This window comes from Oratosquilla oratoria, chromosome 5 (genome assembly GCF_046742065.1).
Source record: "Oratosquilla oratoria isolate Oo_2021 chromosome 5, ASM4674206v1, whole genome shotgun sequence".
Classification (NCBI taxonomy): Eukaryota; Metazoa; Arthropoda; class Malacostraca; order Stomatopoda; family Squillidae; genus Oratosquilla; species Oratosquilla oratoria.
The window spans coordinates 50,770,785-50,796,655 of NC_134781.1; the positions used below are offsets into that span (position 1 = coordinate 50,770,785).

At 36.9% G+C, this 25,871-nt stretch overlaps 1 protein-coding gene across 1 annotated transcript; it reads right to left on the reverse strand.

Annotated features, from left to right (window-relative positions):
- Window positions 1-12,098: 12,098 nt before the first annotated feature.
- Window positions 12,099-19,881, reverse strand: LOC143025501 (uncharacterized). Its single transcript, XM_076185260.1, has one exon. It carries the CDS (start codon window positions 19,213-19,215, stop codon window positions 16,285-16,287), a length of 2,931 nt encoding a protein of 976 aa, XP_076041375.1. The 5' UTR covers window positions 19,216-19,881; the 3' UTR covers window positions 12,099-16,284.
- Between the last annotated feature and the right edge of the window lie 5,990 nt (window positions 19,882-25,871).

Sequence of the window (25,871 nt, forward strand, 5' to 3'; positions counted from 1 at the left end):
TTCCATTATGACTGGAATGCAGTAGCTCTAACGCTTTAGCTCTTAAGGCAGATGACACAATAACTATTTTTAAATAGAACATCCTTAAGAATTGATAAATCATTTTTAACATGAGAATATTTTCTACAAACATCCAAATTGTTAGTCCATCCAAATTTTACATGAGAAATTAATTTACTCAGTACAGGATCTTCTTTTGTCATTTTCTGCACAGCTTCAAAAGAAAAGTTAAAAGCATTGAAATTTTCTATAAGTTTCACATATTCTGTTGGTGTACCTGAATTGATACAATCATCAATAGGTAACCTACTCAAAGCATCAGCAACTACATTGGTTTTACAACTTTTATGAACAAGATCATAGATATATTGTGACAACAGAACAGACCACCTGATTAATCTTGCATTTGAATTTATTAGAATTGCTTTGTTTTTTCCAAATAATCCAAGCAGTGGTTTATGATCCGTTCTCAACTCAAAATTCCTACCTAATAGATAGTATTAAAACTTTGTGACACCAAACAATAATGCTAGCCCTTCCCGGTCCGTCTGTGAGTAATTTTTCTCAGCAGAAGTAAGTTTTTTACTAGCAAAAGCAATAGGTTTTTCAACATTATTTTCAACCTGTATCAATACACAACCTACACCTACTGGAGAAGCATCACATTCTAGAATCAATTTTGACTTTCCAGTAAAGCATGATAAGACATTAGATTTACATAAAGCTTCTTTATGACATTATAAGCTACTTTCACTGGTTTGACCATACAAACTTGACATTGTTTTTGTTAAATCATAGAGTGGTGACAATATTTCAGAAAACTTAGGGATAAATCTACTATAGTAGGTGACTAATCCAAGAAATGACTGTAGCTCATGCAAGTTTTCTGGTACAGGAGCATCCCGAATAGCTTTAAACTTATTTGGTGATGGAGATACGACTTCTCCAGAAATTACATAGCCAAGGAAATCAATGACAGTTTTATCAAACTCACATTTTTCCAGATTCAATTTGACATTAGCTCCAGCCAATTTATTCAAAACAAGCTTAACTTTGTTACTTTGGTCTTCTCTCGACTTGGCACATATAAAGATGTCATCTAAATAAACAATTAAACCATCAATATCACTTAATAACTTTGAAAAATTACCGGCGCTGATGCCAGTCCAAAAGGTAATCTTTTGTATTTAAACAATCCCTTTTCAGTTGAGATAACAAGGTATTTCTGGTCTCCTTCAGAAACCTTTATTTGCAAATATGCATTACACAAGTCAAGCTTACAGAACACCTTATTATCTCCAACTGTAGCCAACATTTCATCAAGCTTAGGTGGTGAGTATTTCTCAATATTAATTTGACCATTCAAATGCTTAAAATCAGCACAAATTCTTATTTTTCCTAAATCTTTCAAGACGGGTACAATGGGTGAAGCCCAATCACTATAAGCTACAGGTTCTATGACTTCATTTTCTACAAGCTCATCTATGACAATATCAACTAACTCTGTGTACTAAGGGCACTAGCCTTGCTTTGATGAATTTAGGAGTAGCATCTTTTTTCATATATATTTTAGCTTCAACTCCTTTAATAGGTAAATTTTCATTTACTTTATAACTAGCCAAAAGTTGCTTAGGATTATCAGAAACATTCATGTCATTTACTGTACTCTTGTTAGGTATCTCAATCCTAGTTCCTGCCTTCTAACTGGAAGAGGAGGGATGCCGGCTTCAACATTTAGACTGTCTATGGGTGACGTTTTATACGCACCAGTGCAAATGCGTATAGCCATGTTTTGGATGATATCTAGTTTTCCCAAGGTGGTTTTACAGGCATAGAGCTTGGTATATTCGGAACAGAGTTTTGTCAGCTCCCCAGTTGAAACGTGAAAAGACTTTTAAAATGTTGAAGCATTGTTTCACGTTATATATTATTTCATTAATATATGTATCTAAAGTTAGTTTTTTGTCAAGGATTAGTCCCAAGTACTTGACCTGATCCTCATATGGAAGAATAGAGTCTTCCAGCGTTAGGGTTGGGATTTCTTCTCTTATCTTTCTTCGGCAGAAGCGGACTGCTTTAGTTTTCTCCGGGGAGAATCTAAAGCCTCTTTTTTCCGCCCATGCAGTGGTAGAGTTAATGGCAGTCTGTATCTTCTGGCCTGCCTCCAGTGCTGATGGTCTGCTACAGATTAGAACAATGTCGTCTGCATATGCCAAGCCATGCACTTCGACCGGTACTTGTTCTAGTAGTCCATTGATGGCTATGTTGAACAGTGTTGGGCTGAGGACACTTCCTTGGGGTATGCCTTCCTCCTGGGTATAAGGCGAAGAGAGAGATGAACCTACTCTTACTTTCAGGATACGATCAGTAAGAAAATCTTTAATCGCAAAGAACATATTTCCTCCTACACCCCATTCGGCAAGTTGTTTTAGGATGCCACCACGCCAGGTGGTGTCATAAGCCTTTTCTAGATCGAAAAAGACTCCTATGGTTTGGCTCTGTGTGGCGAAAGCATTCTGAATTTCTCGGGTAAGAAATATCAGAGGGTCCATAGGGCTTCTGTTTTTTCTGAAGCCAAATTGTCTGTTTGAGAGGAGATTTTTCGACTCTAAAAACCAGACAAGACGCATGTTGATCATTCGTTCGTATATTTTGCATACACAACTGGTTAGAGCAATGGGTCTATACCCTTGAGGAGGACTGTTATAATGACTGAAGACTTCCATGACTTTGGTGAAGGTCCTGTAGTCCAAAATTTGTTCAGTATATCTAGGAAAAATTCTTTGGTGCGTGTAGGAAGAAGTGAAATCATCGAGTAAATTATATTATCTTCACCAGGCGAAGTTGGAGACGATAGAGGTATTGCGTATTCTCGTTCTGTTGGTGTAAAGGGGAGGTTATATGCCTCCGTGTTTTTACTTTTTGGAGGGACAACTATTGTACTTTCTCGAATATTTCTGAAGAAGGGAGTGTAGTGGAGAGCACTTGAAATGTTTGTGAAGTGTCGTCCAAACGTTTCCGCTACTTCAAGGGGATAGGAAACTATTCTATTGTTAATCTAAAGGATGGATAATGGGGATAGTACCAATTTTCCCATCAGTTTTCGGATTCTATTCCATACTGAGCTTACGGGAGAGTCTTGTTTTAATCTACTTATGTATTTGATAAACGATTCTCTCCTTGCTTTTTTGAACGTTTTCTTTTGTTTGGCCAGTGCTCTTTTGTAAATTAGGTTAACTACTGTGGGTCGTCTGTTGTACTTTTTGTAGCAAATTCTAGTGATTTTTCTGCACAGGCACAGGCACAGGAGCGTCTAGGATTTCCTTGAGTTTTTGGTATAGACTTCATGGCCCCATTTATCATAATACTCTCGAGATGTTCGTAGGCAACATAGGCATTTGGAAAATCGTCATTATTTTGGTCTATTTTTGTGTAGTCTTGGTACGTTTTCCAGTCTCCCTCTTCTACTTTTCATTTTGGTAAACATGGGGATGGAATATTTCTAATTAATTTCATATGGATAGAGAAGTGATCACTTTCGTATAAATTTTCATCCACAGACCATTGGTATTCTGGTCTCAAGGAGAAGCAGATCGTGAGGTCAATGATTGATTGATTTATGGAATTTTTGGCTCGAAGGCCAAGCGCCGGAGCCGGTAGGCCATTCAGCGCATAAAAATTCAAGTAAAACAGTTAAAACAATAAACATTCACGAACACACATCAACAACATACACTCACAAGCATTCATATACACAATTTTAAATTTCATAAAATAAATTTATGTCTTTTAAAAACTTTAAAACATTCTTCACACGAGCTTCCTCCCCTAAAATTTCTTTAAAAGATAAATCTGTTAAAAAAAAAATTGCCCTGCGCTTATTAGAGAATGCAGGGCACTGAATTAAAATGTGTCTTATTGTCAAAACTACTTGGCAAGTGGGACATTGGGGGGCCAGCCTTTCTGCTCCACTTGCCATTAAAAATTTATGAGTAATGTAGGAATGGCCAATTCTCAGTCTTGTCAAGACAATGCTTGACCTGTCCAAAGGAGGACACTTCCAAGGGTTCACTAAGGGGTGAATCTCTTTTAATTTATAACTACCGTCCAGCCTTGTCCATTGCTCTTGCCACTTCTCCATTGTATAACAATGGATCACTTGTTTCAAGTCCGTATGTGGGACTTTTCGGTCTGTTATATGGCTGAGCCTAGTGGCGGCTTTGGCTGCAGCATCGGCCTTTTCATTTCCAGTGACACCCACATGGGACGGCACCCAGCAAAAGTTTATTTTTATCTTCTTTCTCTTGTTGATGAGAATCAACCATTACTGTATTTCTTGGACTAAAAAATGATGAGGCAACAAATTATTTACAGAGGATAGAACGCTCATGCAATCCGTAAAAACAACGTTCCTACCACACGGAACAGAATTAAAAACAAATTTGAGGGCGTTGCTGACTGCCAGCAGTTCAGCAGTAAAAACAGAGCTAAAATCAGGGAACTTTCTCTTTAAAACTGTGCTGTCAGATACAACAGCACAACCAACACCATCTTGGGATTTTGATCCATCTGTATAAATAAAATTTGCATCAGCATGTACTGATAAATGTTCTAAAATTCACTTTTTAGCTCTACAGCAGTTCTATTTTTCTTCTTTTTAAGAGGACATATTTCAGTGGGGCATCGGTTCAAAGGAGGGAATTTGGGAGGCGTGATCTCAGCAATTGTGTTAGGAACAAGTCCTACCTTCTCTGTCCCAACTTCACATCTCAATTCTAAAGGTTTCGGCAGAGTACTTTTCCTTGGAGCTCTGTCTACCGGCTGCTTTACAAATTTGAAGTTTGGATTCTGTTTGGATGTCAAGACACGATATATATATCTAAGGCTTAATTCCTCCCTGCGAATATACAGGGGAGGAATTCCTGCGTCTACATACAAGCTATCCACTGGAGATGTTCTATAGGCTCCCGAACAGATCCGTAAAGCCATATTGTGGACTATATCAAGCTTCTTCAGTGAACTTTTACATGCCGATCCATAAATTTGACATCCGTAATCCATTTTGCTAAGGCACAATGTTTGGTAAAGCCTTATTAAAGTTACACGATCTGCTCCCCAGTTGAAACGAGACACTACCTTTAGTATATTAAGTCGCTGTTTAACAGTGTATACAACCTCGTTTATGTGATTTGTGAATGTCAACCTTTTATCCAAAACCAGACCCAAGTATTTTACTTGATCTTCATACGGTAATATGACACCCTCTAAGAATAGTGTTGGTATTTCTTCCTTGCGTCTTAGTCTGGAAAACCTTATGGTTTTGGTTTTTTCAGCAGAGAATCTGAAGCCCCTGCAATTAGCCCATGCTGTTGCTAAGTTAATAACCTCTTGAATCTTTTGGCCCGTTTCTAATGTTGTCGATTTGCTGCACACAATAGCGAAGTCATCAGCATAAGCCAATCCATGAACTCCTGTGGGAACTTGCTCTAATAAACTATTAATGGCTATGCTGAAGAGTGTAGGACTCAGAACACTTCCTTGGGGAATCCCTTCCTCTTGGAGATATGCACAAGAGAAAGAAGAGCCCACTTGGGCTTTTAGATAACGGTCAGACAAGAAGTCCTTTAAACAATTGAACATATTACCCCCGATACCCCACTCTGCAACTTGCTTCAGAATGCCTCCCCACCAGGTAGTATCGTAGGCATTTTTCAAGTCAAAAAATACACCAATACTAGTTCTCAATTGCGAAGGCATTCTGGATCTCACGAGTGATAAAAAGTAAGGGGTCCAGAGTGCACTTATTTCTTCTAAATCCAAACTGTCTGTTAGATAGCAGATTTTTAGATTCCAAAAACCAAACTAAACGCGTATTAACCATTCTTTCATAGATCTTACAAATGCAGCTAGTGAGAGCAATAGGTCTGTAGCTTTGTGGGTCATGAGAGTCTTTTCCTGCCTTTAAGATTCCTATGATGATTGAAGTCTTCCAAGAGTTAGAAGATCCAGACCAAAAACCGTTCAGCACATTTAAAAGGAATTTCTTCGACGATATGGATAAGTGACCAACCATGGAATAAAGAATGTCATCCTCTCCAGTAGAGGTTGGGGAGGATAAAGATAAAGCATGATCCATTTCTTCCAAGGTGAAGAGAAGATTATATGCCTCAGAGTTCGTATTGGTAGGAGGAATGATTTGGCTCTAATTCATCTTGCAATCTATTTTCTAGTGCAGGCTCTAGATATATTGAACATAGATCAATCCATTTAGTGGTAAAAATCTGGATTGCACATGCTTGTAAAGCAGAGTTTAGGTGAAGGCTTCGAGGATTCATTTAATTAAAAGCAATTATGCCTGTACCTATGCCTAGTCCTCCTATAGGTACACCTGGAAGAGGTAGGGACCTGTAGAAAGCATATTCATGTCCTGAATTTGGGGAAATGTTTCCTAGCATAGTCTCTTGTAAACAAATGGCAGAGACTTTATGTTCTTTAAAGAGAATCCAGAGTTGTTCTATGTTGGAGTTGAAACCACGCATGTTCCACTGGATAAGACATTATTTAGGTTGCTTCTTCACTGGGTCTCTAGTGGGGGTTGTTTTAGGTGTTTCTTTTCTGGGTTTTCGGGTTTTGTTTCCTGAGTGGGATGGTCCCGAAGTGGAGTGATTGGATCTTTGTTGGCGGGCACCCTCATATGTTACTTGGGTCGGAGAGACAGTTCGGGGTCTTTTCTTACAGAAGTTTTGAATCTCCCTGGACTTTTGGTTTTACAAGGTTGTGACTTTTCTTAGTTGAGGTCCCAAAGTCTGGGGAAGAGTCTGTTTTGTGGTTCTCAGAAGCAGATGGAATCCGGGGAGCACTCGAGGAAGCCTAGGGTGTCCCTGGAGAAGTTTGGGAGTATCATTGTGGATGTCTGAGGCCTCTGTAGGAGTCTTGGTGGCCTTGGAAGGAGTCTGGTGTGTCCCCACGGGAGCCCTAGGAGGCTCTGAGGAAGTTTCGTGTGACATCGCAGAAGCTAGAGGGGCCTCCGGAGTAGCTTGGGGGGGCCTCCGAGGAAGCTTGGGGGTCCTCCGCGGGAGTTCGGAGGGCCTCCAAGGAAACTTGAAGTCTCTCTGAGGATGTCCGGTGGGTCCTCGAAGCCTGGTGACCCCCCAAAGAGGGGGGGGGGGTTAGAGGTTTCATCTGAAGGTCTGTAGTTTTTATCCTTGTTTGTTGTGGATGTTACAATGGAGCTGGGTTTGCTTGTTTGAAGAACTTCACTGTGTTGTTTTTAGTAACAGCCTCTTTGCATGTCCTATGCTTATTTTTTCTATGGAAGCTTTCACGACAGCTTCCTGCTCTTTTTTATATGTAGAGCAATTTCTGTTTTTAGCGTTATGATTTTCTTTACAATTTATACACAGTTTTCGTTCTTCACAGTCGCTGTGTTCATTTTGGGAGCAATTACCACAGACTTTGTTTTTTGTGCATTTCCTTGAGGGATGACCATAGCCATAACAATTGTAACACTGTAACAGTCTTTGCTTACACGGGCGAATAATCTTGGAATTTTACAAACTTTCTATATTGTTTCGAGGCACATCTCAAGAATCTCTTCTTCTGACAATTTATGTAGGTCTTGTTGAAAATAATCCCCTTGGCATAGCTAAAGTTGTATTGGGGCTTTATTTCTTTGATGACTCCATCAGGTTCGATTTTTAAATTGGATATCATTGCTGCTTGAGTAGGAGACTTAGCATGTATTAAGAAACTTGTTCGTCCAAATCTTGTAATTCTGGAATTGGCCATATCTCCAGCTTTAACCTTTCTTTCCTAAAAGTATAAAAGTTTGCTCGCTCACCCTTGGTTGTTGCAATGAGCCAACTAGCTGGCTTAGGTGTTCTTGAGATGTTTGTGCATTGTGGACTATTATTATGCACTGTAGGGTAATATACATCTAAATTAGGTGGTACTTTATTGACCAAAGAGCACTTGATAGCTTTTGAAATATTTTCTGAATAGGCCTTCTTTGCTTGTGGGAAGATTATACTATCCACATTTGACCAATAGTTGGAAGTGTCTGACAGCCATAGCCTAATTTCTATTATACAACCAAATTCACTGAATTTTTGTGAAATGTTTTCATAATTCATGTTTAAAGCTAGACTCTCAATATGTAGTCTTTTCACTGCCTTTAAAGCTGGGGATTTCAAACGGTTCTAGTGTGATCATTGTTCGTTTGGCGGTAATAGTGGAAACTGCCTTTTCATTTGAATCTTTATCCAAGGTCTTTGTTGTTGAGATTTTCCTTTGCCTTGTGTGGGTTGTCAACTGGGTCAGAGGAGAGCTTATTTGAAAGGGTCAAATTTGTGGGAGTGTTCTTTAATACTTTGGAAGGGTGATTAGGGGGAGGATCAGGAGGAATGGGAGGAGGCAAGAGTTTAGGGTCTGCTGTAATTGCAGGTAGTGGAGTCGCCATTGTCAAGTTTATATCTCTTGGGCATCACCATATATCAGAAATTTTTTAGTTAATGTACATAGAAGAAGATACTGCAGTTGTTTGATGCCTCAAGCAATGAAAGAAGTAGTCTCTGCAGAGTCGGAAGGATCCAGAATACAACTATTTACAAACAGGGGGTCTCGGTCACGAGTACAAGCTTTCACAACCCAATTTGTCCTTTAGTTTTGTTCCATAGAGTATGGAGCCGGCATTGCTACTCCCTGTGTACACTGGAAGATGGATAGAGAGTCAGCAGTCGAAGGTAGCCCCTCTGCCCCTCCTCCACCAGCATACGGGGTTTTGCCCCTCGCAATGAGTAGGGACTTCGTGGTATATCCCATCATCCAGCTGGTTTGTGGTGGGGTTTTAGAGAAACCTTTAACTGCCAGAACCTCTCGAATAGTAAAAGAAAAAGCTGAGAAAAGGAGAGTAGGGTAGCGAATAAGAAGGAAAGGGATAGGGGAGTTCACTGGGTAATGAGGGGGGGGGGGTCCCCTATCTATTTGTTACCCCTAATATCTCACTCTCTAACAACTGTCATGGGGTGAGAGTGTTGAATCCAGAGAATAGTCTAGTCCATAATCAAGATCAGGCTGGGGTCATCAATTTATGTCTGGCACAGTTTTAGTCTGGAAGCTCAGGATTGACCTCTCCAGCATGGTTGGACCTGGCTGGCACAGCTCAGTCCTTCCTCGCAACATGCAAGCCCCCCACCACGTCAAAGTACTGGGCCCTAGGGGGTTGTGAGGAAGTGGGCACTTGCTTGATGCAGGGATGTCAAAAAAAATTCAAAAAGGTTTCCTAGTTTCACCAAGAAGCTGGTTTTGCCAAGCCCAAAGTCAATACTTCATCCAGAAACACAGATGACATGGCAATGTGATTTGGTCTGAGATTACATATCTTTGTAATATACTATTATTAATTTTCAGTATTTTCTCTAATATTCCTTATGTCACATGTGAAAGGTTATTAACCCCCTGCCTAAAACAATAAGACAGAGGGAAACCCCAGGTCTCACTGGATATATTATATATATATAAAATCAACCATCCTGAATCCACTGCTGAATGAAAGCCTCCTTCATAGCATCCCATGATTTACACAAAAGCGCCAACCTCTGCCACGTCACTCCTGCAAAATTCTCAATCTCTTCTCTCCACCTTCTGTCTGGTCTCCGTCTTCCACGCTTCCCATCTTGTGGTATCCACTCAGTAACACACTTGTTCCATCACTCATCAGTCGTTCACACTAACTTACCTGCCACAATATCTTTCACTCTAGTCTTCTCTCTCACCCACCTTGCTCTCTTTTGGTCTCTCAACGTTATTCCCATCATTGATCTCTCTATTCTCCTCTGTGCAGTCCTTAGTTTTGTTTCCATTGCCTTTGTCAGTTTCCAAGTCTTACACCCATAGATTATTGCTGGCAGAGTGCATCGACTGTAAAATTTACATTTCAAACATAAAGGTAGAGAGCCTCTCAGGATTTTATTATACTTACCAAACAATTTCCAACCAATTGTAATGAGTCTTTTTATTTCATTATCATGATCTTTCACCATCTAGCCTAAATAATCATACTCTTCAACTTCAAGATTCTATCGATTATAATAGCTTTACTTTGAACTTTCATGTTGAACATTTGGTTTTACTTTTATTTATTTTTAAACTTACTTTGAGACTTTCCTTGTTGAGATCACTTAGCATATCTTGCAAGTCTTTTACTCTTTCTGAAATAAGAATAATGTCACCTGCAAATCTTAGGTGGTTCAAATATTCGCCATTAATCTTCAAACCTTTCTTTTCCCAACTCAACCTTCTGAAAACCTCCCAAACAAGCTCAAATGATTTGGGTGAAATTGTATCACCTTGCTGTACTTCTTTCTCGATCTTGATCTTTTCTGTCTATCTATGTAGGTAAATTATAGCAGTACCTTTCATATAAATCTTTTCTAAAACTTTCACAATCTGTTTGTTTGTACCCTGCTTGTGTAGCAAGTTTAGTATTGCTATTTGTTCTACCAAGTCAAAGGCCTTCTTATAATCAACAAAAGCTAAACAGAGAGGTATATTGAATTCTGTGGTTTTCTCAATTAGATGGTTCACCACCTGCAAATGGTCTAGAGTCTAATATCCACTCCTAAAGCCTGCCTGTTCTCTTGGTTGATTTCCATCTAAAACTTGACAGTCTATTTGTAAGGATCTTGGAGAATACTTTATATGCATTTGATAGCAAGCTAATCAGTCAATTGTTACTAAGGTCCATCTGGTCTTTTTTTATGAGGCAAAATCACTATAACATTGCACCAGGATTCAGGAATGCTTTGGTGATGTAAGCACTGGGTGTACAACTGAGCTAACTTAATATGAACATCTTTCCCTGCATCTTTCAACAGATCTATTAATATACCATATTTCTCAGGTGCTTTTCCTCATTTCACATCTTTTAGAGCAAATTCTACTTCTTCCTTTTTTATCTCTGGTACACTACTAATCTCTACAGATGAATTTACTGACTCAACTATGGTCTTTGACGAGTTAAGCTCTTGGTAAAATTCTTCTACTCTTTTTACCATTGTCTCTGCATATAACAATTTCTCCATTTCTTTCAAAAAAATAATTTGCTGCCTTCCTAAAGTATGTCTGCATTGGTCCCTTTAATACTTTTGCATTTCCGAATAGTTTCCTCTATTTCATTCATGTTTCTCTTCTTTTCTCTGATCTCTGCCTTTTCTTTATAGCTTTAGTTCTATTCTCTCTATTTTGTCTCCCCAGCTTTTAATCTGCATGGTCCTTCTTTTGATTAGGTCATTTTTAGCTTTGGAAAATTCTCTAATACTTTTTGTACTTCCAACTTTCTCTGCCGATTCCCTAATATATATATATATATATATATATATATATATATATACATATGTATATATATATATTTTTTTTTTTTGGGGGGGGGGGGAGGCTCACCCACCTGGACATAAATTTTTAGGATGACTGTGACTGGAGCCCCCTTTGTATTCATGACTGTCCCTTTATAATTATGTTCTAGCTAATGGCACAATTTTAATCAGAGAAAACTGTATGCCTGCAAACATTAAATTTAAAGGTTATACATTTCTGCATCACTTGCATTGCCAAGAAGGCACACCTTAAAGTCTGGACACATGAAATATTGATATTTATAACTAATGTAGAATGGTCTCTTCATTGACCAGACCTTAATCCTCTCTCTCTCTTTTTTTTTTTTTAATCTATGGTGAAGCACAAGAACTTGCTCATCTTCAAAATAACTGTATGCCTGCAAACATTACATTTAAAGCTTATACATTTCTGCATCACTTGCATTGCCAAGAAGGCACACCTTAAAGTCTGGACACATGAGATATTGCCATTTATAACTAATGTGAAATGGTCTCTTCATTGACTAGACCTTATTATTTTTTTATTTATAACTAATGTAGATTTTTTTTTCTTTTTAGCTATGTTGAAGTACAAGAACTTGATGAAAATTATGACACAAGACAACCAAGGGAATGCCTAAGTGTCCAGAATTTAGGGACAACCTGTACTTAGTGTACTTTTATATGACAGTAGGTTTCAAATAAAATACATATAAGAGTCACGCTATATATATATATATCAAATACACATCTTCATATGTAAAAAATATTTATCTGGAAATTCTAAAATGAATTTTTTTTTAACAAACTTTTATCAAATCTTCTCTAACAAATTTCTAACATTACAAATATCAAGTACATATCTTCATAGGTAAAATATACTTGATTGGAAATTGGTAGAAAAAAAAAAGTATAAATCTTTTATCCATATAACAGTCACACTATATACATCAAATACACATCTTCATATGTAAAAAAATATTTAACTGGAAATTAATTCTAAAATGAATTTTTGTTCTAACAAATTTCTAACATTACAAATATTAAGTACATATCTTCATAGGTAAAATATACTCGATTGGAAATTAATAGAAAAAAAATTGTACAGACGCTCCTCTACTTACATTCATTCGTTTTATGTTTTTTCGATTTTACGTTTGAACTGACCGCAAAAAATAAATTGTAAAAAAAATGTTTTTGAGTGAATTTTTTTAGTTTAGTGCGCTCTCATGGCACAAATGACAGCATGAACGTGCCTTGCCTCCTCCTCCACCATCTCAATTTATGTTGCTTGAATTTAATTTATTTGAAATTGATGTTATTATTTTACAATGTTATGTGTATAATTAATGATTTAGGGGTGTTTTATAAGATACGGTAATAGAATTTACGAATGTATAGTACAGTAACAACTTACGTTCATTTTCAACTTACGTTTGGCCATTCGGAACGTAACTAAAACGTAAATTGAGGAGCGTCTGTATAAACAATCTTTTATCCAGTGTTCTCTAACAAATTTCTAATATTAATACAGACGCTCCTCTACTTACGTTCATTCGTTTTATGTTTTTCCAATTTTACGTTTGAACTGACTAAAAAAATTGTAAAAAAAAAAAAAAAAAAAATTGAGTGAATTTTTTAGTTTCGCGCTCTCTGTAGTACGTGACGTTCAAACAATACTTACGCATGACGCTGCGTACTTTGTTTACATGGCACAAACGACATACTGAACGTGCTTTGCCTCCTCCTCCTCCTTCTCCTGCACTATTTTACTTTATGTTGCTTGAATTTATTTGAAATAAATACTATTTTACAGTGTTATGTTTATAATTAATGATTCAGGGGTGTTTTATAAGATATGGTAATAGAATTTATGGATGTATAGTACAGTATGAACGGTCATACATTACTGGAACGTACAGTAACAACTTACGTTCATTTTCACGTTACGTTCGGCTGTTCGGAACGCAACTAAAACGTAAGTTGAGGAGCGTTTGTATATATATATATATATATATGTATGTATGTGTTTGTGTATATATGTGTATGTATATATGTGTGTATATATGTATGTGTATATATATGCGTATATATGTATATGTGTATGTATCATACTAACATGTAATAAAAATAAATAAATAAAATAAAAATAATTCTTTCCTTAAAGGGAGAGCAATTCCCCATAAGTTTTGCTTCACGCTCTCCCTTTTCAGCAAGTCATTTTGTAAAAATTTTGTATATATGTATGTATAAATTGTTGTTGAATAAACCTTAACTAACTAAAAAACTATTATAAATATCAAATACATATCTTCACAGGTAAATTAATTTTAGAATAAATTTCTGTATAAACTCTTTTATCCAGTCTCCCCTAACAAATTTTTAAACATTACAAATATCAAACAGACATCTTCAGAGGTGAAAAATATTTGATTGCAAATTCTAATATAGTATTTTTTGTATACATCTCTTACTCAGTTTTCCCTAACAAATTTCTACAATATAGACATCAAATAAAAATTTTAACAGATAAAATATATTTGACATGGTTTATTTTCATATTTATCTTTGTGTAAACTATTGCATCCTTATTTTTTGGGCGAGATGCAGGGATGACCAGAAATCCAGGGGAGCCAAGAAAAGCAGGAGGGAGAGGTGGTGAATGGGAGTGGAGTATGTGGGGATGAAATGGGTGGGAGTGGATTTATGCCTTTGACTACCTCCTTTGTAAAGGGGAAAAAGCCCTTGGTAAACACATGTATTTCAGTCTTAACTAATCAGTCAAAAAACTAATTCTCATCCTTCCTTCCTTCCTTTGCATTATCATGAATATTTGAATGTTTGAAGTTATTCCGTCCATTATTGACACAGCTGAAATGGATCTCCACTGAGGCTTGCTAAGGGACATGCTGCCCCTGTACCTCACGGTGGCTTAATCCTACTTGGTAAGGTTGTATGTATGGTGAGAAGTGCATGTGAAGTGTTTTTTGCTGTGTTAGAATGGCTGTGGTTGTGAATGAAGTCTGAAACCAGTGTAATTAGTTCGATCATACGGATTAGGTAATAGCATATATATGCAACACTGATCTACCACACCTTTGATGTCCACCATTGTGGAGAGGGGTTGGAAAGCCATAAAAATACTTTTTTTTTTGCACTTACTGGAGATCAAACCCCAGGCTTCTGCATTCTAAGGCAGGAATGTTACCCACTGCTCCACACAAGAATTCACTGACAAACATTTACCTCCTCAAACAGGAAGGACTCTACACCAGACCCTGGGCAAATACCTCTATCATCTCTCCACAACTTCCTACTGAAAACAGTACTATCAACAAAACTATACCTTTGACTATATGCAAAATATAAGACAACACATGACAGTGGCACAAGATTGTCCACAATGATAGAAGCAATAGTAAATTAGTCCATAACAACTACTGGCAGAAGCAAAACAAGTGTAAATCAGCACAGTAATTTTGAGTTATTGTGTGTTAATCTGCCTGAAAGTTTTGAAAGTGTAATGCTAGCTGATTTATGCAGGACGGAGCTCCTGCTCACACAGCTCAATCTATTACCAAGTGGTTAGAGGACTGTGGTGTAGATTACTTCAAAAAGTGGCCTGGGAATTCACCAGATCTAAATAGAGCATGTGTGGAACATCATTAAAAACAGCTTCAGGACCATGACATTTGGAATGTAGCAAAGCTAAAAATAGAAATACAGGATATTTGGGATATTATTATTCCCAGCACATAGAAATACTGGCAAGATGCATCCCAGCACATTTGGAGAAGGTAATCAAGCTTAAAGGAAAACCACTTGGTAAATAAGGTATGTCATGAACTATCTAAATGTCTATGTCTACATTTGTCTCATGTTGATTTGCCCCCAAATTTTCCATGATGGCTGTACACAACATATATCATTAAGTTATAACTTATTGAAATATACTGTATTGTACTATAACTGGAGCATAAAAAGTGAGCATTGTTTTCTTGAACATAAAAATACATAAGTGATTAACAATATTCAGACTTAAAATCATGTACTTTCACTAAAAAATACAATGAACAATATCTTTTTACTAAATTCTTTATAACAAAACAAAGCATCAAAAATAGATTCTACATACTCTATAATTTTGAAAAAAAATTACTTTTTGATCATTCATGCACAATTCTTAAATTCAACTTGATCAATCAATCAATTGTTGCCTTGAGTTTCACTGGTCAAAACCCCACAGCTCCACAGAGGCCGGCAATGGTCCTCAAAACCTTCCAAAAATCTCTCTGGGACTGTCTCTGTTGTATCACTGTTTCTGTCATCACCTATTGCCAAATACCCTTATTCAGCTTTGGAAACCTCACTAAAATAAAGGGGATTAAAGACCTTCATCACACAAATTCACAATGACCAGTCTTTCAATTGTCACTTCTGTTCTTTTATACTTTTATAATGATAAACTTTCACAATATTCAAGCACACGTTTCACATTAACTTGTTACTTTTATCATAAGCTTTCAGAGTATATAAAGGTCCTCATCACATTCAATTATATGAAAGATCCACAAGAAATTTTCTGTTAGGACATTTAGGCCTAATATGAACAACTTGCATAATTTCTATTCAACCTACCTAAAACTTTTATCAACTGATACCAAGCTATACCTATACAGTACCATGTATTCTTTCTATCCTTATCAGAGTAGCAATGTATACAGCTTGATTAGTGCTGTTCTATCAGTCTTTGATTGTTCTTGTTAGACTTTTACTGAATCGAGTCATATATTAATGAGTTTCACAGCAAAGAAACTGTATTGCATTACAGTGTACTATACTGTTTTGGCTTTTACAAGCCAGTATGACATCACCTATCTAATGTATTGACTATATTGTAGTTATTTATGTATCACCACAGCCAGTCAATACGACAATTCAATGCAGTCTCCAAAACCTCAATATTATCATACACTGGGCAATGCCTTGTTCTGATAATTATGGCTGTACCAATATTGATTTCATTTGCAAGGAGCTGCCCCAATAGCTGGTCTCCTCCATCTGCTGTTAGTTTGGATGCCACCAAATCCACATGGTCATACGTTTTCCCAAGAGATATCAGAACTTTGATGACTAAAGGTACCATATCATCTGTTATATTTCGCATTTTCACTGACATTTTGCATGCGTGTGTAATGACGGGAAGATCCATATCTGTCAGGACGAAATCCAGACAGAGTTCAAGAACTTTCAAGTCTGAGACTTTGTTTAGAGCAATCACTAGTTCCTTAAGCACCTCCTGGGAACTAACCCTCACAAAAAGGTTTTGAATTTTAGTGTGCCACAGAAGCCTGACTCCATTCTTACCAAGATGCCCCATGAAGTATGTCAGCGAGTCTCTGGGCATAAGGGTGGAGAGGATACAGTCATTGAGCAGCATGTCACCCCAAGTATAATAGTGATAACGCAGGTAGAGGGAAACTTCTTGCTCCACTTTCTTTAGATGTCTACAAAGTTGAACAAATCCAGGATATTTCTTCTTAATATGTTTCAAATCTGCTGATACCTCACTTACATCATTGGGGAATACAGAGGACACTAATTCAATTATGATATGTAGACACTGTTTGGTGGACAACATAAACTGTAGTTCTGGTGAACCATTACCCTCGAAGCATGAGTCACTAAACATGATATCGCCTGGTATATGCATGCCTGAGAGTGCATTTCCCATGCACTTGTCTTTTTCAGCTTCCCATAAGACCTGCCACCAGATACTGATGTTAACTCGATCAATTTTGACATTTTTCTTGAAATACTTAACGATGATCTCTGCACTTCTATCAGTCATTCTTTTCTGTATTACTAACTGACCAACTACATACATACATGTATTAAAATATTTTTTGTGCCCATTTTCAGTCCATGCATTCAAAGAAGTAACAAATTTCTCATTTTCTTCCCTCCGTGTGAAACACACAATTCTTCTCAAGTATTTTGCCATGGAAGCTCTCTTATTCCGAGATTTGTTTCTATAACTTGGGAAAACAGTGTCTACAATATATAAACTTGCAAAATATTCCATCTGGCTCTTATGAAGGAAGGAAAATCTATGATCAACTACAAAAGGTCCATGACTCTCATAAGAAAGAAATGATGACAATGTTTGAATATTATCTATAGAAAGGAAATCACATTTTTCCATCAACTGTTTCTCATACTCCTTGTCCAAGACAAGCCTGTCTCTCTGCAACATTTCAAGGGCAACTTCCCCTAAATATGTCATGAATTGTGTGACACTCTTCTCGACTTGAAATACAGCCCCACATTTCTTGAGCCTTGTAACCAGTTTAGCTTTGCATAGATTGAAGAGTTCATAATATAGACGTGTGGATGTTGTTACACTACTGATTCCCCCACTTGTCTCATTCCACAGAATTACAAGAAGCATCACATTCAATGGCAGTTCTAACAAAGTGCCAAGTTTCTTACCAGTTGATTTAATATAATCTGATAAGTTATCTATTTCCTCTTGACACTTTTCTTCATTTGGTTCAATGGCTTGAAAAGCCTTCCTTATGAAAGCCTGTTGAGAATCATGAGTGAACCCACATACTTCAACAAATATATTACTGAGACTTGAATCATTTGCAAAAATTCTGACATCAGCCATATACTCTAGTCGTGTGGTGATCAAAATCCTTTCTCTTCCAAATGTTATGAAAAATTCCTCAATCACTTTCCTTGATTGTAATGTGGATTCATCCATGCCATCTAATATGATCATTATATTGGTCTCCAGTAGAATAGGTACTATATCATCTTCTTGGAATTCTTGGCTTGTTTCTATCAACAATTGATTTCTTAAAAAACTGATCATGCTATTACTACAAATATGTCTTATTTCAACATAAAGTAGTAAATCAAGTGAATTTAAATTCTTTATCACACATGAACCTCTACACCATTCTTGTAAAATATAGCGGCACAATGCTGTCTTACCAGACCCAGGAAGGCCCACCATACATATGACATTTGGTATATCACTGAAATTACAAATTCTTTTATACGTCCTGCCTTCTAATAGATCTTCAACAACAAACATCTGTGTATTACTCACAGTCTTAAGGGAAGTATATATTTTGTCTATTGTAAAATAAGAAAAGAATGAATCCTTTAACCATGAACAGGGGTTAAGAATGTTAAATTTTGAATACAAGTCCAACAACTCTCGTCTTCCTTTGGTTATCGTCTTTCCCTTCAGATCATTCCGAAAATTATGTAGTCCATTCATGTATGAACTAAAATCATCATGGATGCATCCAGTCTGGATGGCATCAACTTCCTCAAAGAACCTTTCAATTTTCTCATCAAAATTTTCGTTGATTAAATCCCCAAATACAATGAGAATATCTTTAAACAGGTCTTTGATGTCTTGTAATGACTCCATTAACCTTGCAGTATCCATTACCACATCTGTATGACACACTATGTTCCTCTGATCCTTCAAAGTTTTTACCTTTGTTTGAAGGGCTGGACAGGGAATCTTTAAATTACGTAACACCTTAGCACAAAGAGTAACATCTATATTTGTGGTCTCCACATCTTCTTCCAATTTGGGTCTTTCATCCTTGTTAAATTCTCTATTATAATTTGTTGAACTCATCTTGTAAACATTACAAAAAAGTTCCTTCAAATTCCTAGGATATATATCTGAACATACACTTACTCTATAAAACATTACTACTATGATTTCCTTTAGTAATTTTTCGCCAACTTTTGTAATAACCTTGAAGTATCTACCAAAATTGACATCACACATACTGTAACCATTATCAGCCATTGTTATTACCTATTCATAAAATTACTAAAACTATTGTATATTCGTTACAGGATACCAAAAACTACTTTCCTAATTCTACTTGGGCAAAACTCTTACTGGTCAGTTATGATTCCATCATATTCAACTGTATTATCACACCTGTAAAAAAGAAAAAAGCAATAAATAAATAAATAAATAAATAAAGGAAACATTAACACTGCTATAATAATAATAATCTCACACACACACGTCGGACTAACGGCGAAGATTGGAACTCTGGAAAGAAACACAATTTTCTTGGATTACAGCAACAAGGGAGTACCTGTGTTGTATTAGTAGGGAAGGGGAAAGCTCATGGTGTAGTGGGCAGTTGAAGAAAAAGGAGAAGGGGGAGACATTATGGAGGAAAATGGAATAAAATCAGAAACGGGACGAACAGGCCTCGGATGTCAGAAGGGGTGTAAACAAAAGGTGTGCAGATCACACAGACGAGGTAGAACAGGGGAGCAGAGGTATTAAAAGTATAAATATAGATAATAGCAGCACAATGGAGAGAGAAGATAAATATTTCTATGAATTTAATGAGAGATGAGGAGATGACAACCTCCCCGACTAGTAATTCTAGAGAAACTAAAAAAATAATCAACAAAGCATGGGAGGTTAGGTTAAACTAATAAACACTAGTTACACATAGTTAATAAACTGGAAGAATTCAAGAAGGAGAATCAAAACCTCACTAAAGAAATAGAAGAATTAAAAAGACAGTTAAAAGAAGTAAGGGATGTGAATGAGGAATTAAAGAATAATAAAGAGAATAAAGAGTCCATATCAAAAGAGGTACAGGGTTGGAGAAAACTCCAAGAGAACAACAAAATTGAATTTAGAAATATAGTAAAATAACAGATGAAAGAACAAACTAAGGACACAGTTATTAAAGTGATGAGAGAGAAGGAGAATATAGTAAGAGACTTAGTGGATAAAAAGAAATATATGATTTATAATAGGGATGGAAGAGAAGCATAATCCAAATAGGAAAGAGTAAACAAGTTATTAAAAGTAGTTCAAGAAGATGTACAAGAAATATGGAAAGAAGTTGAAGAAATACATAGATTAGGGAAATACAAAATAGATAAGACCAGACCAATTAAGGTTAAATTCAGGTCACAAATGACAGCAGAGAATATCTTATAAAAAAACAGTGAAACTATCAAAAAGTGATCTGTATAAACATGTATGGATAAAAAGAGAGATGAATAAAGAGGAGAGGAAGAAAAAAAAATAGAAGCTAAGGAAAAAACAAGAACAGAACAGTCAGACAAAGAGAAATTCTATTGGGGAGTAGTGGATATGAAAGTAAGGAAATGATTCATAGCAGAGAAAAATGGAAGGGAAACAGAAAAAAGGATGGAGTTAGCAGAAAATTAAGTGTCTTACACAAATATAGATGGATTAATAACAGGCTTGAATGAACTGAATGATTACTTGAAGGAAAAAGAACCAGACACAATGGGAATTGCAGAGACAAAATTGAAAGGTCCACTACCACCCAGCAGTGTAGGACATGGTGCATATAATTATCAGATAAGAAAGAGAGAGGTAAAACAAGGGGGGTGGAGTTAGGTTCCTTAGAAGGATATAAATGTGAGGAATGTAACATATGGAAAGATTAAAATAGAGATGATTATGATGAAAGTAGAGGACAAGGATGGGAAGAGCAGGAAGTTTGTAGTATATTATGTGACTCATAAAACGGCTTTGTGGGAAGAGAAAGAACACAAAAATATGTTAGAGGACACAAGGATAACACTAAATAAGATACTGGAAGATGGAGGAAGAATAGTTATAATGGGTGACTTTAATTTTAAAGAGATATGCTGGGGAGAGATGACAGTGAAGGGTGGAGATGACCTATGGGGAAATGTACTACTTGATATGATTATAGAACATACAATGATGCAATGGATACAAGAGAATAGTAGGTATAGAAATAAGGAAGAGATAAAGTAACAAGGAATGAAATAATGAATCACTTGAGTAACCTCGATGTCAGAAAATTGCATGGATCAGATGAAATGGCAAACTGGATTTTGAGAGAATGCAGGAATGAACTAACAGACAAAATACATAGTCTAATAAGCAGTTCATTGAAAGAAGGAATAGTTCCAGAAGATTGAAAAAGAGCAAATATAGTGCCAATATATAAAGGGGGAAACAAGGAAGACCCTACTATAGACTGGTCTCTCTTACAAGTATGATAGCTAAAATTTGTGAAAGAATGATCAAAATTAGATGGGTAAGGCATTTGGAAAAAACAATGTACTAAATCTAAGGCAATTTGGATTTAGACAAAAATGATCATGCATCACAAACTTAATGTGTTTCTATTCAAGGCTAATAGATGTAATACAAGAAAGAGATGGATGGGCTGATTGTGCATTTCTAGACCTGAAAAAAGCTTATGATAAGGTGCCACAAATTGTTGGAAAATAACTGTCCGATTTTAAACTTTGGGTTTGTTGTCAGTAGATCTATTTTGTTGAAAAAATATTATGTTCAACCCTATATAGACATTTGAGACAGATCTGTAAGCTCTTCAAAATTTACTACATATTTACTGAAACAAGCACTTAAATGACAATATTGTCAAATCTGTAACATTTGAAGGAGTTTATATCATGAATTGGCAACTCCTACAGCAGAAAAACAGAGCTTCAAAGAAAAATATAAGTCAGTGCGTCAGTAGATGTGGAAGTGTATGCTCATCGCAGCTCATGCAGTTCGTTTTATCACTTTATTTGATTAAAGGCAAGTTGAATATTTTTTGTATTTCTCAATATGTTGTTAGAGTAGTTTAGGTTATAAAAAGAATCATGTCCATTTAGTGTTAAATTCATCCATTTACTTTTACTGACGTGTGACAAAGTTAATGTTATAGCAGCTTGTGATTGCAAATACCGTATATACTCGTCTATAGGTCGATCTCTGTCACTGTCTTAATGCTTTGAAGTGGCATGGCTTGCCTGGTACAGCAATTGATTATTATGGTTTTTTCACTTTATTAATTCTGATGTATTTTGGTTTATGTTTTTTTCAAGTTAACTGATTTTAAGATTTAACAAGTTTCACTGAAGTTGCCATTTCAGCGGAGTGAAAAACTTGAACAGATTACCATGTAATGTACGGTATACGGAATAAATTGACTAAGCGTTTTGTTTGAAACAATTATAACCAACAGTGTCTGAGAGTAGTCTTGTAATCTCAACTGTGCGGTTGATCAGGCTAATGATAATGTGGAGGAGGAAGATGATGTTCCTATGGCTGATGAAGTTGATCCATATGACGATACTCTACACAGAAGTGAGTGGGAGGAGCTGTTTGGTGGTGAAGATGACGACAGCATGGAAAACGATTTTGGTGGATTTTAGTTAAAATATTTAGGATTATACCATGTGTCACTGTAACAAGTTGGCAATACTGAACTGAACAGTTTGTTTTCGTGATGGTGAGATCCATGCATTGTTTTGGTAATGGTAACAATGATATATACCATATAGAAAGCTAAATTTGGGCAAATTTTTAGTTTCGACCATGGGCGCAATATAGCAATAAAAAATTAATTATATATTTTGTAAATTATAATGTATCAACATAATATGCAATTTTGTGAGTGCAAATAAAAAACAAAAAAGGTGCTAAAACAGATTTCGTAAGTAACGAAGTCGTGTCGGATGAATGGTACGGCATGTTTGTTATGATAGATGTCGACATCGAAGAAATGAAAGGATGATAAATTCGTCTAACCTAACCTGTGTTTAATAAATCGTTACCTGCAAGTTAAATGTCCTCGTTGTCGTCATTCTGAGAGACGTTGGCAGGCTTTTCAACCACTCTCTCAGCTTGCGGGGTATACAATTCTTGCGGCTTGAAGGAATGCATATCTCCGCTCCATAACATTCCTTCAAGAAAATGTACCTGGCGAGGTACTGTTGGAAGTACCAAGGCCGTCAATTGACAGACAAGATGGCGTCCTGATCCTATGCTACTGACTTCGTTCATTAGCATATTTACTTGTAGCAAGGTATTTTTTATTTTCACTTCCATCCACAAAATTGCATATTATGTTGATACATTTCAATTTACAAAATTAATAATTAATTTTCTATTGCTATATTGCGCCCATGGTCGAAACTAAAAAAATACTTAAATTTGAGAATATCACAGCATATTATTTTTTTTTTTAAACAACTATGGGTACTATAATAGTATACATCATATAATAAGCTCGCCTGTGCTACGAATTTTAACAAACAGGTAAAACCACAGTATGGGGTTACTGAATCTAGAAGGAATTTCACACGTTTTGGTATGTACCGTGTATCTTATGTTCCCATTGTTTACTGGTAGTAACTAGTAGGTAAATATTTTGATTTCTGAACCTAAAGAAAAGGTAAGAGTTCTTCCTAGCCTTTCTTGCCATGTCTGGATTTCAACCTAACAAGATTATTACTTGGGTGTCGAACCCTAGGTTTTGGCCTAAAAAAAATTCCTTAAGATTTCGACCTACAGACGAGTATATACAGTACCCAATGAATTCCTTCTGCTACATGTGCGGAGGATTCTTCACAAAGAGGGCTAAAAAACCCTACCTAGACAGTTGCACCCATGCAAAGGAAGCCTATCATGCCTGCTTCGGAATACCAGTCAGTGACTAAGACAAATGCTGGGCACCACATGTCACCTGTGACTACTGCCGCTGCACTCTTGAAGGTTGACTTAGAGGAGAGAAGAGGGCAGTGCATTTTGCTATCCCCCGTGTCTGGCGTGAGCCTTCAGATCATCTCACAGACTGTTATTTCTGTATGGTGCACCCAACAAAACGAAGGGGAAGAATGCGCCTCCCATGGAGTACCCTGACATTCCGTCATCTATTGCACCTGTTATCCATAACACAATGGACCTACCTGTGCCACAGCTTTCATTGAAAGATCAATCTTGTCCAGCAGAAGAAGCAAGCTATGATGATTCTGAGGAGGAGCAAGGTGCATCATCTGCTGTGAGCTGTCGACGCCAGGTGGCTGGTGAATGGTGCCCCTACTACCCCAAACAAGAGGACATCAATGACTTCATAAGAGAAATGGGCTTGACAAAGTCCAGCACCGAACTGTTCATTTCCAGACTGAAGCAGTGGGACTTACTGGACGACAGCATTCAAATTACTTCCCAGAGGAAGCTGCATCACAGCTTTTCAGTGTTCTTCACTCTTAGAGATGGGTTGTGCTACTGCCATGACATCAGAGGACTCTTTGATGCTGTGGGCATTCCCTGCAACACGTCTGACTGGCAGCTCTTCATTGACAGTTCATCTAAAAGACTGAAGGCTGTTTTACTGCACAACGCAAATCAGTGGCCTTTGATTCCTCTGGCTCATTCAGTGCACATGAAAGAAGAGTACCAGAATGTCACAATCCTGCAAAGTGCACTGAAGTACAAACAATTCAGCTGGGAGGTTATTGGGGCTTCAGGGGGGCTTCAGCAAGTTTCCTTGCTATCTGTGCCTCTGGGATAGCCAAAATACAGCCCTTCACTACGCAAAGAGGAAGTGGCCTCTCAGGACCGGCTATGAGGTTGGGGCCCATAATGTGAAGCAAGAACTGCTGGTGGAGCCAATGAAAATACTGATATCATCCCTAAACATCAAATTGGGCCTCATTAAGCAGTTTGTTAAACAGCTGGATCCAGAGGGTGAGGCCTTGAAGCACATCCAGAAGCTGTTCCTGAAGTTGTTGGAGGTGAAGGTCAAGGCAGGCGTATTTGTGGGCCCTCAGGTGAAGTGACTTATTGACTCCGACGGCTTTCCTGAGAAGCTGTCTGGTGTTGAGCATTGCCAATTGGACAAGCTTTGTTTCTGTAGTCAAAGGTTTCCTCAGAAACCACAAGGCAGAGAACTATGGGGAAATCATTGATGAACTTGTGGACACATACCGGAGCATGGGTTGCCGGATGTCACTGAAATGCCCACCTTGATGAGTTCAAAGAAAACATGGGAGACTACTCAGAAGAACAAGGTGAAAGATTTCACCAGGATGTCAGCTCTTTCGAGAAGCGCTACAAGGGACAGTACAGTGAAAGTATAATGGGGGACTATATCTGGAACTTTTTGCATGAAAGTGAACTGAAATACAATCACCAATCTCATAGACAAACTTCTTTTTTATTAAACTATAACGCTAATATTTTTGTATCAATTCTCCGGAGCAATATTCTTCATCAATGCTCTGCATCACTGTCTATATATAAACATATTATAATACATAATTATACCGTCCTCATTTCCTTTTTATTTTATTTTCTAAAGATGGGGTCTGGAGAACTTCCTTTTTAATCATTGATTCATCATATTGTGTTAACATCAATTAAAATTATAATTAACAGGAATAATTTTATTTCAAAGCAGATACTGTGAAAAACCCTTGAATTATAAGTGTCAAAAATCAATAAATCGATCTCATGAACTCAGAACTTGGTGACTGCTCATTTCTACTTATTTATACCATAGGGTATTTGAAAATATTAGTTTTAACTCGTGGACAAATTTTGTGTTACATGGTGTTATTATTGTACTTCGGGCAATTAACAGACAACGACAGAACCACGTGTTCTCTCATAAAGTCCAAGGA

Excerpts from the sequence above, each read along its gene's own strand:
- LOC143025501 (XM_076185260.1), bottom strand. The coding sequence starts at position 19,215 with ATGGCTGATAATGGTTACAGTATGTGTGATGTCAATTTTGGTAGATAC.